Genomic DNA, 14,653 nt, shown 5'->3' with positions numbered 1-14,653 from the left:
CCCTCCCCCTCTGAAACACCTGACACCCCCACCCCCCTCCCTTCATACCATGCTTCATACATGTCAGCAGGAAGGACAGTTCCTGAATTAAACTATGTAACATGTATTTCTTTCATATTTGTGACCTGTTTTGAATAACATGCAAAGTGATGTTTTTATACAGTATTTTATTCCAACCTCCAGATGTGAAATGTGATGCGTGAAACTTTTGTATTTCTTTTTTTTTTTTTTTTTTTTTTTTTTTTTTACAGCAGCAACGGAGGATTAAAATAAAATGAAAATATTGCCACAGAGGAAATTTAAAAGGTGAGACATTGGGAATAAAAAAACATGTTTGCACAGTCAGATTCTGTGAATTTATCAAATTATAAATCAAACTAATATTTAGTTTATTTTAGGAACGTCTCTGTCCTCGCGTTCTGTTCTTTAATCTTTACCAATTTATTATGGATTAAGAACATATTTTAAATACACAAATGAATTCAATCAAACATACATACACTGAAACTGATTACAGTTTATGTTTCCAAATAAGATTAGCTCTGTGACACTGTAAACATCTGCGCCATTGGAGTTACAATCCAGCAGGTGGCGGTGATGCAAAACAAGTACGGATGTTTTTTTGCCACCTGCTATAAACTTCGAAGAAGACGAAGAATACAGGAAGTCTGTGAATGGAAACTGAAAGCAATAATCTCAGACATTTGAAAAAGGTGGGACCATCTTCATGTTAAATTACATAAAGAAACAAATCATCATGAGCTATAACTGAGCTGAATAATGTTAACTTCAATGTAAGGGTGTTAATGGGTGTTTTAAGCTTGCTGTTAGCCGCCTATATCCGCTTTTATGTTCTGCTAGCTGCCTCACGTTCATTTAACGTTATCTTTGATTAAACCGGGACAGAAAAATAAATTAATGAAGCAAACAGAAGAACAAAGCATTGAGTTATTGTTTTAACTCAGTGCTGCTGACGAACTGCATTCAGAAATTAGTAATGATACTGTCAGACTGACATGTGCTAGCCTATAGAAGCTATCAGCCCGTGTTACGGTGTAAAAAGTGACCGTGTTATCTGATGACTGTCAGCCGAATGCGTCTGTGGATAATTGTCATCCTTAAAGATATATTCTACAAGTTTATTTTGATATAATATAATATATACAAACAAACATTCACGAGGATCCTCTTTCTGTTTTCATCAATACAATTTCTAAAGCTTTATTGACGTTGTTATGTGTCAAATGTTATATGAACAATGTTGCCAAAGCATCAACACAATAACAGCAATGATCAATGGTGTTTCACAAGTTATAGTTTCATCAAAATAAATAAAAAGTAAATATTACAAAAATATTAATCAGGAAAAAAGAAAAACGTCAACTACAGACGCATTCGGCTGACAGTCACCAGGTAACATGGTCACTCTTTTTACCGGTACACCGGGTTGTTTGACACCACTTATTCACTTTGTATAATAACAGTTGGTATATTATTATATTCTTATAATATAATCCATATTTTATGGTATGAATGTTTGCTTCTGTGCAGCTTCTTTATAATAATTATTATTTATTTATTTATAGAGCACATTTCAAAATAAAGTTACAAAGTGCTTTACAAGGACAGCAATAATTAAAAAAAAAAAAAAAACATAAGCAGGGAAAACTTGAATATGATTCTAGTAAAAGTCAACCTATATCAATCACATTGTTAAAATATTGGCAATATTTTGGAATGGAAATGTACACAGTCTGCAGACGTTTTCCTGCAATTTTTGATTGATTCATTGATGGATCTTGGTTCTGTTTCCATGTCCGAGCCGCTTCACTGTCACTCATCAGGTCAGACCCCGTGCAGAGAACACGTTTATCAGGCATGAATATAACTTCTGTGTCTCCCACAGGCAGGTCTGACGTTCTGAGTAGAGCAGCTTGCAGTCTGTGTACCTTCGGCAGGTTGAAGAATAACAGAACATCTGGGTCCCCTGAGCCCAGACAGACCCAGAGGAGGACACCTGGTTCACCTGAGCACAGGCCGACTGAGGATCGCTGCAGATGGCCGGGTTTCTGGATAACTTCCGCTGGCCGGAGTGGGAGTGCATCGACTGGGGGGAGAGGAGGAATGCTGTGGCTTCTATCGGGGCTGGAGTTCTGGTCAGTAACCAGATGCGTGATGGGAAATTGAATCTAGTTCAAGTCTTAAAGTTAGTGATAGTGACTTTGCATGATCCCCCAGTCTTTGCTAGATCTTAGTTTCTGACTTAAAAACTGTGGGAGTTGCTGACACCTTGTCTTTAGATGTGAGAGGGTGACAGACATTAGTCTTCTAAAAGTTTTTCTTCAAAGTCAGTTTCCTCTGTATTCTCTGCACTCTCAGTTCTTCACAGGCTGGTGGATCATGATCGATGCAGCAGTGACGTATCCGCTACAGGAGCAGATGAACCACGCCTTCCACACCTGCGGCGTCTTCTCCACCATAGCCTTCTTCATGTGAGTTTCTCATCCTCCATCGTGATATTCTTCATGAATATATGAACATGCTGGATTACTCTGATCTTGAAAGCTGTCTGTTCCTGCTCCAGCTGAAGTAGCAAGGCTGTGCACAGGGCACCCATCAATCCTCATGTATATAACAAAGTTTTGACAGAGGACTTCTTGATATCAAAGTTACAAAATGCTTCACAAAGACAGAAGAATTACCCAGACTGATAATGACATCATTGGCTTTAAAAAAAAAGGAACACATAAAGTTAAAACTCTAATAATTAAAACTCACAGCAGAAAAGCTTTTAGATATAAGTAAGCATCCAGTGACTGATGGGACTTAGTCTGTGTCGTGCAGGTCTGCTGTGTGTAACTGTGTCCTGTGTGTGTTTGTTTCAGGATCAATGCGGTGTCTAACGGCCAGGTGAGAGGAGACACGTATGGAGAGGGCTGTCTGGGCAGGACAGGTGTGTGTGTGTCACTCTTTAATGTTTGGATGTTATCTTTGAGTCTGTGTGTAGCTCAGTGTCCTGCATGGATGCATGTGTTTGTTAACGTTTTCTTCGTGTATGATGTTGACCTGTTTGTGTCACACACTGCTGCTGTTAGCGATGATGATGACTGTGGTGATGGTGACAGAGGTGATGGTGATGACAATGAAGGTGGTGGTTGTGATGATGATGATGAAGATATCTGTGTCCTCGCAGGAGCTCGTCTCTGGTTGTTTATCGGCTTCATGATGATGTTTGGCTCGCTCATCGCCTCCATCTGGATCCTGTTTGGAGCATACGTGGTGCCCAGTGAGTTTTCATATTCTCTCCCCATTTCTCTCGTTGTTGTTGTGTCAGATTGTTGCGTGTCTGACTTTCTCTCTGTGTGTGTTCTTCAGAGAACCAAGTGGCTCCTGGTTTGGCTGTGTTCTTTCAGAACGCCTTCATCTTTTTCAGGTGAGTAAGGCGTGAACCTGAATCTGTGTGGGCTGATGGATGTGAGGATGTTTGTCAGGCTAACTGAAGCCAGATAACTGAGTGTTAACCTGGAACCCGTTGAGCTCTCTCTGCGGTCGGTCCTGTGGTCTGTGTGGCTGGACTGAGGCTGAGATGTGTGTTTTTATCTAGGAGTCTGAAGAGAGCGAACGATTGTAGCTAAGCTCTGATCCTGTCAAATTATTGATCCACACTGATGACACTCGATGCTGTAATCAATTTTTCTATTTGTCTCCCCTGCAGCACACTCGTCTACAAGTTTGGCCGCACTGAAGATCTATGGGGGTAGATGGTGTATTTTAACAAACACAGGCACACACACTGACAGTGAGTGTTGTGGGTCTTTTTTACTGGATCGCTTCATGTTTCCTGCTGTAAAATGTTTGTTTGTGTTCAAACTGTTTCTGTGTCTTCACAAGAAATAATTGAAAGCCTGTATTTTAGATAAGGGACTTCATATTTGTATATTTATTTAAGATGTTTCAGTCTAAACGCACTGAAGTCAGTCAGCTGCTCAAACTGGTCCACACCTCACTGGAGTATTATGTTTTAGAGAACAGGTTTGTGTTACCTGTCGACAGGTGTGCATCTGTGTTACCTGTTGACAAGTGTGCGTTTGTGTTACTTGTTGAGAGGTGTGCTTTCCTGTAACCTGTTGACAGGTATGCGTTTGTGTTTCCTGTGGAAAGGGCGGTGCTTGACTAACCTGTCAACAGGTGTGCATTCCTGAAACCTGTCGATAGGTGTGCGTCTGTGTTTCCTGTCGACAGGTGTGCGTCTGTGTGCGTCTGTGTTTCCTGTCAGCAGGTGTGCGTCTGTGTCTCCTGTTGACAGGTGTGCGTCTGTGTCTCCTGTCGACAGGTGTGCGTCTGTGTCTCCTGTCGGCAGGTGTGCGTCTGTGTTTCCTGTCGACAGGTGTGCGTCTGTGTCTCCTGTCGGCAGGTGTGCGTCTGTGTCTCCTGTCGGCAGGTGTGCGTCTGTGTCTCCTGTCGACAGGTGAGTCTCTGTCACTCTGTTTCAGGGTCAGATGTCATTAAGGTGTTGCTGTCTTGCCGCTCTTGTTTTTGCTGGCCATGTAACTTAAGATGTAAGAACTCATGTTTTTTTTCTGTACAGATAAACTTTAGTCATTTTAAGACATTTTAAGTATTTAAGATTAGAACAAAGTGAAGCAGACTGCTGTAGTTTCAGTATTTTACAGAGGATTTGATCCTCTGGATTTTCACCTTTAGACACAGAAAACATTTTTTTTATCGTGCCACAAAGTTTTGACCTGCATAGAAGAAAAATGAGGACAAAAATGAGGTTGTGGGATTCAGGGTTTTATCCCGTCATCTTTGTAATCAGTAGTCTCATTTGTAAAGAGCTCGAAACACATGAAATAAAGAAAAGCCTGTTGGAAAATACTGGAAGTTTTTCATGTTCTTGTTGTGTACATTTATTAGTATCTTTGAAACAACAAGATAGAAAGGTGTATTTCATACATTACATTAAAGTCATCTATCAGCTGAATCACAGACGATCGCAGGCATTTAAACCTTACGCCCACTTATCAATCTATAAACATATATCATCATTGAGCTGATTGTGTGAAATGTGCTGCCTGATTTATTTACAGAGGCTCCAGAAAGTCACATGACCGACTCCATCTCTGTGCACGTAATGAAAAGGCTTCATTTTGTTTTCTGTTCATTGAACTACAAGAAGCAACGTCACATTGTCGGTCTCTGTTGCTTTGTCCGCTTATTATGTTTCGTTCTTTTTAGGTCATGTTGTAGCGGTGTTAAAAAATGAAGCAAATTTGGAAGTGCAAACGCCTGCAGTTCCTCTAGTGTCCACTTGAGGCTGGCTACAGAAGCCCCTGAAGGCAAATACACCAGCCTGTTTTTAAAACAAACATAACTCACAGTCTGGTTAAAAAAAAAAAGAAGAGGATTTTCTGGCACAAACTTCACCAACTGACAAGGTGCATGAAGAGTGAAAGGCTTCGAAGAGGTCAGAATGCTCCAGCAACACTTGTAGTAAGAAGATCAACTTTATTAACAATTCAGACCGACGCATTTTGTCTCGTGGCCTTCATCAGGCTCATCACAGGACGGTAACTGATCTGTTTTTTGTTTATATGAAGTCGTGTACCTGATCTTACTGTTGGGTGGACGCAGTGCAGCCGTTTGTCAGGAGGCGTCAGCTGTCCGCCTGTTAGGTTGACCGAAAATGTGTTTGAGAAAGCATTTGGCAATGGCAATTGCCATTCACTGGCTTCCAAAGCCCACTTCAGTAACCAATGGGCGACATCACTGAGCCTTAGTCCGTGTTTAAAACAGTTTAAGGTCATGTCTTGCCTCCTGAGACCCCTCCTCCTCCCCTGTGTAATGTGTGTTAAAATGGCAAAAGACACATGAGGACAACTTGCAAAATTAGTTTTGAAGTTACATTTTAAAGTCGCAAGCATATATGGCACATTATGAAATCGCACAAAATAATGCAGTTTAAAAATTCTGTAAAAGATCTTTGAATGAGTGTAACAAAACCTCCCTCACTGAAATAATTTTCACTCTTTGAATCTTTTTAGACACCACTTAATGCTAAAACAAACAGGTATATATCATACCTGTGTGTGTGTGTGTGTGTGTGTGTGTGTGTGTGTGTGTGTGTGTGTGTGTGTGTGTGTGTGTGTGTGTGTGTGTGCTTCAGTCTTTCCTCTGCTGAATGAAGATCATATTCAACTGTTTTCTATTTAGAGTTCTCCCTCCTCAAGTGAAATCCTCCTCAGGTGGGTCTCAGTGATCTCACTGGGGTGACAAAGGTAATGGCATCGAAGTGCTCCTCAGTGGGGCTGTAGGTGGAGACGGGGAAGTGACGCTGGCAGTGGAACTAGGAGAGGAAAACAAACAAACATAATAAAAATAATTCAATTAAAATGGTCTGCTCTCTACAGATTATACGGAGACACGCGCAGGCGAGGAGTGAAATAAATCTGTGCAATTTAAAGACACATAAGCGACATGTCTGCACAGGAAGCGAGATGACATCAGAACATGCATGTTAAACAGATGTTACCACAGCCAGAGGACGTTTTACACAACTTAAGATATTGTTACACAGCTGGAGATGATGTATGTAACACTGTGTCTTAACAGCATGCTGCTCAATAAGAAATCAGCTTGATCCATTGTGTCCTAATAGCCGGCGAGCGACACTGTGAGAAGCAGCAAGCAGCAACTCCGCTGCGCCGTTTCTAGTTTCCTTTTTGTCACATGCAAAGACATGTACTGGTATGTGGAACGAGGAAGAAGGGAGTTCTACGAGACACTGGCAGTGTCCAACGGAAAACTTTTGATTACTTTCACTTTTCTCATTCAACAGATCTTATTAGTTCTGGAGTCAAGTCAGGTATTTCAAATGAAATCAATTACGCATTAACAAACACATATCGTCCAATTAAGTTTTTGAATGAAGTGGAAATGCCAGCAAACAAGCCTAAACATCATAGGGCGTCAAATTAAACCAAAATGCAGCTCCATGGATTGTCTTCAGGGTAAAAAAATACTCAGTGAACTCATCCTGCTCCTTCTCTACTCAAAGCAGAGTGGTAAAATCACCCAAACAAAAGTTCTGTTAGTTAAAAACAGTAATGCAATGTTGAAATCATCAGCATAAAAGCTAGTTAGCTAACTAAATGGTATCACATACTTTTACATGATGTAAAAACTTGAATAATTACACTTGTTTGGAAGACAAATTTCAGAGGTCTTTTTTTGTATTCCGCCAAATAAAAGAAAAGTATCGATAAGGTCTGATCCTTAAAAGGAATCTTGATAATGGTTTCAATAAAATGAACGATCCCCGTCCCTTTATTTACTCACAAAAAATCTGAACTGTCCCTTTAAACTTCACATTTTCACCTAGGATCTTACACACGCAGAGAGCCTGAGCTATGTGACACAAACACGGTGAAAACGGAGTCTGGTGTGTGTGTGGGTCACTGTGTGTATATATGTGTGTCGTGTTTATATATGTGTGTCGGTGTGTGAGCTTACATCTTCTGGGATCGCATATGGAGGGCGGAGCCACTGCTTGATCCTCCTTTGCTGGCAGATGAAGACGTAAGCTGTGCCGGTCAACACGAGGACCAAAACTATGAACACACACACTACCACAACTGGTTTCACCACTGTACCTGAAACACACACAAACACACACACGATGCTAGATGTGTTGATGAAGAGATTCTGATGTCCAGGGGGCGGATCAAAAGCAGTCTGATTGTATAAAAGTCTCTGATTAAATGTTCCTACTAGTAAACAGTATAAGAGTTACCAGTCTCACTTGAGTAGGGGACCAGCTCACACAGGGAGCAGCTGGGTGGGCCCACGGGCCGACTGTGGAGGATGTACTCCACCTGAGCGCAGTAACGCTGCCCCGGCTCCAGCTGTGGGAGGGTGAAAGAGGAGTAGGAGTCTTCAGAGAGCTGAGGAAGAGGAAAGAGAGGTAAATGAACAGGTGAGACACAGAGAGGGGTAATTTGGCAAGCTTTGGATGGGTTCAGTAAACACACCTGTGTTGTGTCTCCCTCTCTGCTGTAGTGGACTCTGTGCGCAGCGTGGGCGGCGTGGTTCTGAGCCAGGCTGTGGTTACGACTCAGGTGAATGGTGAGAAATCCGGGCCGGCCTGACAGGCTGACCTCAGGTGTGCAGGAGTCACCTGCAGGAGGACAAACAGAGTCCTGTTCACACCTGGTTTACATCTCATGTCACACCAGCTTCCTGTGTTTAAGTTGTGTCTTCAGTTCTGGTCTGAAGTCCGCACTTAACCCTGCATGTAAACTTGTTGTGTCATTGTTTAGTTACCACGGAGACGTAAGGTTCATCTCAACTTGCAGAGCGTAACGTCATAAATAAAAATATTGTGTCAGAAATGAGAATTGAACTCCATGTGACCAATCAGTGAGCAGCATTTTACTTAATGGAGTGTAACTTCTGTTAACTGATGTTTATCAGCAAACTGAGACTAAAATGTTTGTCAAATATGACAAAGCATTATGAAGTGCCTAGAGCCTTCATTTACAGTTGGTGTACAAGAAAAACAGTGACATCTAGTGGTGAAATTTTCAACTACAACATAAGGTAATACTCTATTATTGGACTGATAAAATGATCTCCGTTCACTAAAGCAGCAGTTAAAACTAAGTCATCATAGATTTCTCAGATGAAACCAAACAGCTGGTATACCCTCTGCTCCTCCTCATCCTCCAATTATTATACCCCACCTTTCAAAACTATCACCATGACAACGAGGAGCTAGGTGTCAGACAGGGACGCTGGAGTTTAGTTGGGGATGCTGAGAGAAGTCTGTGACCAGTCGGATGACTTCATACTCTCTGCTGTGCAAATTCAATTTTGTTATTGATATGATTTGTTTAGGATTATTAATAATGAGATCATTAACAGCAGCTCTTACTATTTTAAAAACACTTCACATCCAAAGTTCACACATGACTAGTTTACAGTTTATAATAAACAGAGCAGTTAGAGTGACGAGTGCAGCTGCTTGGAGCCGTTTGTCTGTTTGTCAGAGACTGCAGTCTGCAGTGTTGTTCACACACTGCACAGGTTAACAAAGTTACATTTGGACGGATGACATGCACTCTCTCTGTCCCCCTCGTTGTGTGCACAGGTGTTGTGCAGCGAAACATCTGCCTGCAGAGAATTGCACGCAACTCACGGTACAGTTTCAAAATGATAGGTGAGTTCAAATGTGAGTTATCTCACTTTGTGAGCTGCAGGCCTGCACTGGGGTCGACTTCAGTCCCCGTCTCTCTGCTTGCACTCGCAGCATCACACAGCCATGCTCATTCTCTGCTGCTGTGAGAGCGACATCACAGGAGGTGGAGGCCGTATGGACACAGATGGGGACGTCTGTCCACTCGTCGCTATGGAAACTGCGAACAGGAGAGGACCAATCAGGTTACTGATGTGTCCTTAAGATGCATTAACTGAAGATGAAAACGTCACATTCTACATTATAAAAAACTGACACAATTAAAAACATATTTCTATATTTTTGGGGTCACGCTTAATCTGGTGGGCGGGACCTTGGCTGTAAAATTCTTCTCTATTGGCCAGTCTGGATCTAAACATCACTTCAGCAACAGGAAATGCATCAACAACATTTGTCTTAGATTAATTCTATTAATCTTTAAGTGACACATTTGATCATTTACATAATGTTTGTGTGTAGAGGCTGAGCTCACCTGCTCTGGACGGTGTAGGTGAGGTCTGTCTCTGCGGTGGGAGGGGTCCATGTCAGCAGCCACTTATTAACATGTACGTGCTGTGGGGGGGGTGGAGGCTCCTCACTCAGCACTAAGACAGAGGACGAACATGATGTTAGCGCCTTATTTCACACAGACTTTTTTTTTTTGTCTCACAGAAACTAAAGAACAATTATAAGGATGAGTTGATTAGGGATGTAAAGCAGCTGTAGAGCAGAGGCGGTCGGCAGCTGCAGAGCACGATTTTGAAATTGAGGACGCACCACCGACTTTCAGATCGAAGGTGTGCAAGCATTTTGGCTTCCCCAAGACAGAAAATGAAAGCGGTGAGAAGATAACGGACGAGACAAAAACCGTGTGCAAATATTGCAAGAAGAAAGGGAACTACACTAATAACACAACCAACATGATGCAGCATTTAATCGAACACCACGATGAGAAGCTCCAATCACCTCCTCCTCAGAATGTACCTTCCTCGGTCTCCAAATGGGAGGCTGTGCCATGTTGAGCGAGCGTTTAGGCAAAGTTGAGAGAGAGAGAGAGATAGAGCTCAACAGCGTATTACCCCTTTTTCTTTGAAATGTGTCACACATTAAAAGGCCAAATCCCCCTGACAAGTGGGTTTGCAGCCCCTAAAGGAATCTTTTTCAGTAATAATTAGTCTACAGTCTCTTTTTGTAAAAGAAATCGTGAGAGAATCGTATCACGAACCCAGTATCGTGAATCGTTGCATCCCTAGTTGTGACGCTACTGAAACGTTGCCAACGTATTTGTGCAATTTAGACAGTGTGCAGGTGTTTGCTGTAAACCCTAGGACTTCTATTTTTGTTGCCGTGGTATCAAACAGGTGTCGATATTGATTTATTTCACTAGAATTATAACAACCCGAGTTGGTTGTTGGGGTTTTTTTTGTCACTCTTTATGACAAACAGCAAACAGAGAGGAGTGTTTACATTGTGATCATACTGTATCTACTGTAATAATATGAATTCATCAATGCATAGCAATTATTATTTTCCCAATTCGATATCGATTAAGGAAAATCCTGATATCGATTTTTTTTCTCACTCTCCACTTTAAATTTAGGTCAGGCACAAATGTGGAAACCTGGCCTGTTTGATTTCAATAAACAACTTACTTGTTACTTGTTGTTAGAATAATCAAATGTATGCCCCTATATTACCACTGCACCCTGTTATGTGTTGATTTTATAGTTACGTGTTGTTCTGCACGTCCAGCCCCGCAGAAAGCTTAAAGCAGACATGTTTTAAACGGGGTCTGGTTTGCTAGTTCAGCAGCTAAATAAAAAACAGAGCCAGGCTTTGTTTGGTTATATCGTTCATAAAAGGAGGCTTGACTTTTTAGCATTGTGTGTAAATGTATCTTAGTTAAGTTTAAATTAGGTTTCAGTTCTCACAAACACACGGACTGAATGTTGCCTCGTAGTTTTAGCATGATTGGCTAACTTTAGCTACTTTGGTTGAAGGCAAACTGGTTGCCGTTAGTTACCTGAGAGAAAGGCTTGAGTGAGCAGCAGCAGCATCAAAATCATCGTGGCGTCACGTCATATATACATTTGTAACGAGGGTCCGGACTCTTCTGTCTCCATATTCAAACAGAAATAACCTGAATTTAATCCATTGATACCAGTCCTGACAGCGGCACTTCCTTTCTGTCCAGATTGGGAAATAACAGCGAGTGTGCTGCGTTCAGGGGCTCCTCGGATTTCTTTGCTTCGGTGAACTGTGCTCTCTATGTACAATGTATACAAATGTAATATTAACAACAAATATAAAATAAGCAAAGACTAATATGTACGCCTACACGACTAAATAAGACAACAGTCCGGGGTGAGGAGTCTACCGTGATGCCACCTGCCCGTTTCCTGGTCCTGGACCAATGGAAGTCCTGGGTGGGGACTTTCAATGATTTTTTTTTTCTGCAGTCCTGATTGTTCGTTGCAGTCTGTGTCTGTCCAGTTTGGATGCAGATCTAAACCAGACAGTGATGGAGATGCAGAGAACAGACTGGATGATGGCTCATTTCACACATTAAAGATGTTTTTATTATCTTAGAAAATGACGCAAAAATGTGTTTGATTTCACTTAATAGAACATTAATGACAAAGACAACGACGGTACTGGTTGTGTTTTGAAGCAGTCTGGTTTTATGGACGTTGAATTTGTCGAGTTGGGAAGTTGTTCTTCAGGTTTCAGTGTTTACACAAGCTTTAAGTCTTATTATGGAAACATTAACACATCAAAGATGACGCAGGCTCATCTAACTTGTTGCAAAGTCAACCTTTGGTCACTCTTAATGTACCATAAAAATGACTTACTAACATACACACAATAAAAAAAATAAATGCAAGAGTCCTGATTAATGAATAAAGGTGGTTGCCCTCAGCACATTTGCTCCTATCCAACCTTTTTCAGATTAATTTGACATCACATCAGCAAGTCGGAAACCAACCATAGACAATTATGAGTGAACTTTGTAGTGGAAAAATACTATTTGTCTGTTGCCTTCCTTTGACTTTAAAAGATTAGGATGTTCGTGCATCATTTAGTAATTAGAAACTGTTTCTCTGTATGGCCTCGGTCTGTATCTCCAACAGCAACACTCCTCAGGATCTGGGTACAGCATGACCCTCGATCAGTGCCCTCCTGACAAAGGACTTTCTGTTGGTGCTCTGCAACCGAAACTGCCCCGGGAATCTTTGATGCAATTGTGACTATTGTTACTTTTGTAGCTGATTACCACTTACAAAATAACTTTTTACTATATGCAATAAAATACACAAAGACAAAATACTTTGACTTGAGATGTTTCATTACCAACAGAAAAATCCACAACAACTTTTTTTTTTTACAAACTTGGCCACAAACTTATTTTTTCTGTTTTCCACACAAGGTCATTTTTCTATGGAAGACAGTTAGGGCCTGATGAGATATATAAATATACATATAAATATAAATGAGTAGGTTTTTTTTCTTCTGTTATGCACTTGAAAAAAAAAGTAGCAATGTTGGGAATAAAGCTTAAAATAACATTTTGAGGATAAAGTCAAAATAACGAGGAACAAAGTCAAGAAAAAATAGTTCAAATGTTGGAAATGAAGATGAAATACAATTTTGAGAATTAAGTCAAAATGTCAAGCAAAAGTAGAAAAAAAAATCAGGGTTGAAATACACTTTCGCAAAATGTCTACTTTGTTCTCAAATTTGAGCTGCATACACAGTACATGAGGGCGGCTGTGGCTCAGTGGTAGAGTTGTCCGTTTCTCAACTGAAAAGTCCTGCAGGTCCTGCAGCAACATGTCAGATGTGTCCTTGGGCAAGACACTTAACCCCAAGTTGCTCCCGCTGCTTCGTCTGCGGTGTATAAATGTGTCTGAATGGGATTAGTTAATACTGATGGACACTTCACATTGCAGCCTCTACCATCAGTGTGTGAATGGGTAGGTGTGACCTGCGGTATAAAAACGCTCTGAGTAGTCGCTATACAAGCTCAAGTTCATCTACCATGTGCCCTGACACTGTATTTCAGCTACTCAACATTTCAACTTTTTTCTTCACATTTATACTTCATTCTCTTCTTCCTTATTTTGCCCGATTAGTCCAACAACAAGTGAATGCATCATGAGTAATACCTGCTGGGAAAACTTCCGGACACTCCCCTTTACTGTAAATGTGACTATGGGGAAACCGGGGACTGATGGCACAATCCTTACTCTCTGCCGTTTCTTCAGTATCATTATGGTCTAAATATCTTACCTGCAGCAAATCACAGGTAAAGGTGTGAAAGAAAAAAATATATAAATAATATATATATTTAAATGTAAATTCATGTTTTTTTTAACTTAAAGGGGGCAGAGCATAATGTTTCTACAGGAGTTGTGGACCTGATAAATTCTTCTGAAGCTGTTTTATTGGTAAAAATTTCAGACAGAAATGGCTTCTAAACTTTATAGATAATCATTTCTGAGTGTGATTGTATCCCATTTTAGAAAACATCAAGTTTAACTTTGAAAAAACACTTTATTGAAGATGAATCTTTCTCCAAAATATTTAGAGTATAAATTCATTCAGTTTCCCCTCACAGGGTGATTACCGTCAGAATAAAGAAGAAGTTCTGAGTGAGACAATCAGAGAGCAACTTCCTGTTTACATCAGAGTTACTTCCTGTTTACGTGAGATAACTACTTCCTGATTAACTTGTATGCATTCAATCTTAATTTAACCAGTTTTTTACAGCTCGTTATTTAGTTTATTTGAGTAATTTGTATTATTGTACTTGTTTAGGGACCGTGTGTAAAATATATGAATCTCAAAACTTTGTACCAGGTTGAGCTCCCAGCTCCATCAGTGTTACATTGAATGGAGGTCACAGGTTTGTGCAGCTCTTAGAACTGCTGCTGTGTTTGAAATGTGTAAAAACGAAGGGACTTTCTGTTTGCATCAAAAAGAAAATGTTTCAGTATTCATTTTCACTAAATGACAACTACAAAATATTTAAAATTGCAAAATGTTAATAAAGTAGCCTACATCTGAAAGTTAACATGTGACTTCTGTTACGGCTGTATGTGTCCCTGTGCCCTGTGTCCCTTCTGTTGTCTCCAGCCCAGGTGAAGCTACTAATTGCACAACGAGGTACACCTGGCCTCAGTGCTTAAAAGGCCAGTGCTGGCTGCAGAAAGAGAGGCATTTTGAGTTGGGACTGCTGTGCTGCTCAGTCAGGGATTGTCTGTTGTCTTTTGTTTCTGTTTTGATCTTTGTTATCATTCAGTGGGTCATATTGTAATAAATCCGTTTGTTTTGACTTTTGTTAAGGTGGTTAGTGTCTTTTAATGGGTCAATGTATGGTTTGCGGCTAGCCCCACAGGGCCGCCTTATGGTGGGGCTTGA

The 14,653-nt window shown here is 40.8% G+C and overlaps 2 protein-coding genes across 3 annotated transcripts; one reads left to right on the top strand and one right to left on the bottom strand.

Annotated features, from left to right (window-relative positions):
- Positions 1 to 564: 564 nt before the first annotated feature.
- LOC109982657 (transmembrane protein 50B) lies at positions 565 to 4,878 on the top strand. The gene is made up of 7 exons (XM_020631981.3): positions 565 to 713; positions 1,907 to 2,156; positions 2,380 to 2,492; positions 2,886 to 2,953; positions 3,194 to 3,286; positions 3,376 to 3,433; positions 3,716 to 4,878. Exons 2-7 carry the CDS (start codon positions 2,058 to 2,060, stop codon positions 3,759 to 3,761), a joined length of 477 nt encoding a protein of 158 aa, XP_020487637.1. The 5' UTR covers positions 565 to 713; positions 1,907 to 2,057; the 3' UTR covers positions 3,762 to 4,878.
- On the bottom strand, positions 3,713 to 11,625 carry ifngr2 (interferon gamma receptor 2). 2 transcript variants are annotated; one of them, XM_020631978.3, is made up of 7 exons: positions 11,256 to 11,625; positions 9,726 to 9,837; positions 9,244 to 9,413; positions 8,031 to 8,176; positions 7,793 to 7,943; positions 7,513 to 7,652; positions 3,713 to 6,346 (listed from the first exon to the last, which is right to left on the bottom strand). In XM_020631978.3, exons 1-7 carry the CDS (start codon positions 11,296 to 11,298, stop codon positions 6,242 to 6,244), a joined length of 867 nt encoding a protein of 288 aa, XP_020487634.2. In that variant the 5' UTR covers positions 11,299 to 11,625; the 3' UTR covers positions 3,713 to 6,241.
- Between the last annotated feature and the right edge of the window lie 3,028 nt (positions 11,626 to 14,653).

The sequence above is a fragment of the Labrus bergylta genome, chromosome 13 (genome assembly GCF_963930695.1).
Source record: "Labrus bergylta chromosome 13, fLabBer1.1, whole genome shotgun sequence".
Classification (NCBI taxonomy): domain Eukaryota; kingdom Metazoa; phylum Chordata; class Actinopteri; order Labriformes; family Labridae; genus Labrus; species Labrus bergylta.
The sequence above is the reverse complement of the archived record's forward strand: the minus strand, read 5'-3'. Positions and strand labels throughout refer to the sequence as shown.

Excerpts from the sequence above, each read along its gene's own strand:
- LOC109982657 (XM_020631981.3), top strand. The coding sequence starts at position 2,058 with ATGGCCGGGTTTCTGGATAACTTCCGCTGGCCGGAGTGGGAGTGCATC. Across the intron at positions 2,954-3,193 it reads GGGCTGTCTGGGCAGGACAG|GAGCTCGTCTCTGGTTGTTT; the intron begins GTGTGTGTGTGT and ends GTGTCCTCGCAG. Across the intron at positions 3,287-3,375 it reads TGGAGCATACGTGGTGCCCA|AGAACCAAGTGGCTCCTGGT; the intron begins GTGAGTTTTCAT and ends TGTGTTCTTCAG.
- ifngr2 (XM_020631978.3), bottom strand. The coding sequence starts at position 11,298 with ATGATTTTGATGCTGCTGCTGCTCACTCAAGCCTTTCTCTCAG. Across the intron at positions 9,838-11,255 it reads CACTCAAGCCTTTCTCTCAG|TGCTGAGTGAGGAGCCTCCA; the intron begins GTAACTAACGGC and ends CCTCTGTCTTAG. Across the intron at positions 8,177-9,243 it reads GCAGGCCTGCAGCTCACAAA|GTGACTCCTGCACACCTGAG; the intron begins GTGAGATAACTC and ends GTCCTCCTGCAG.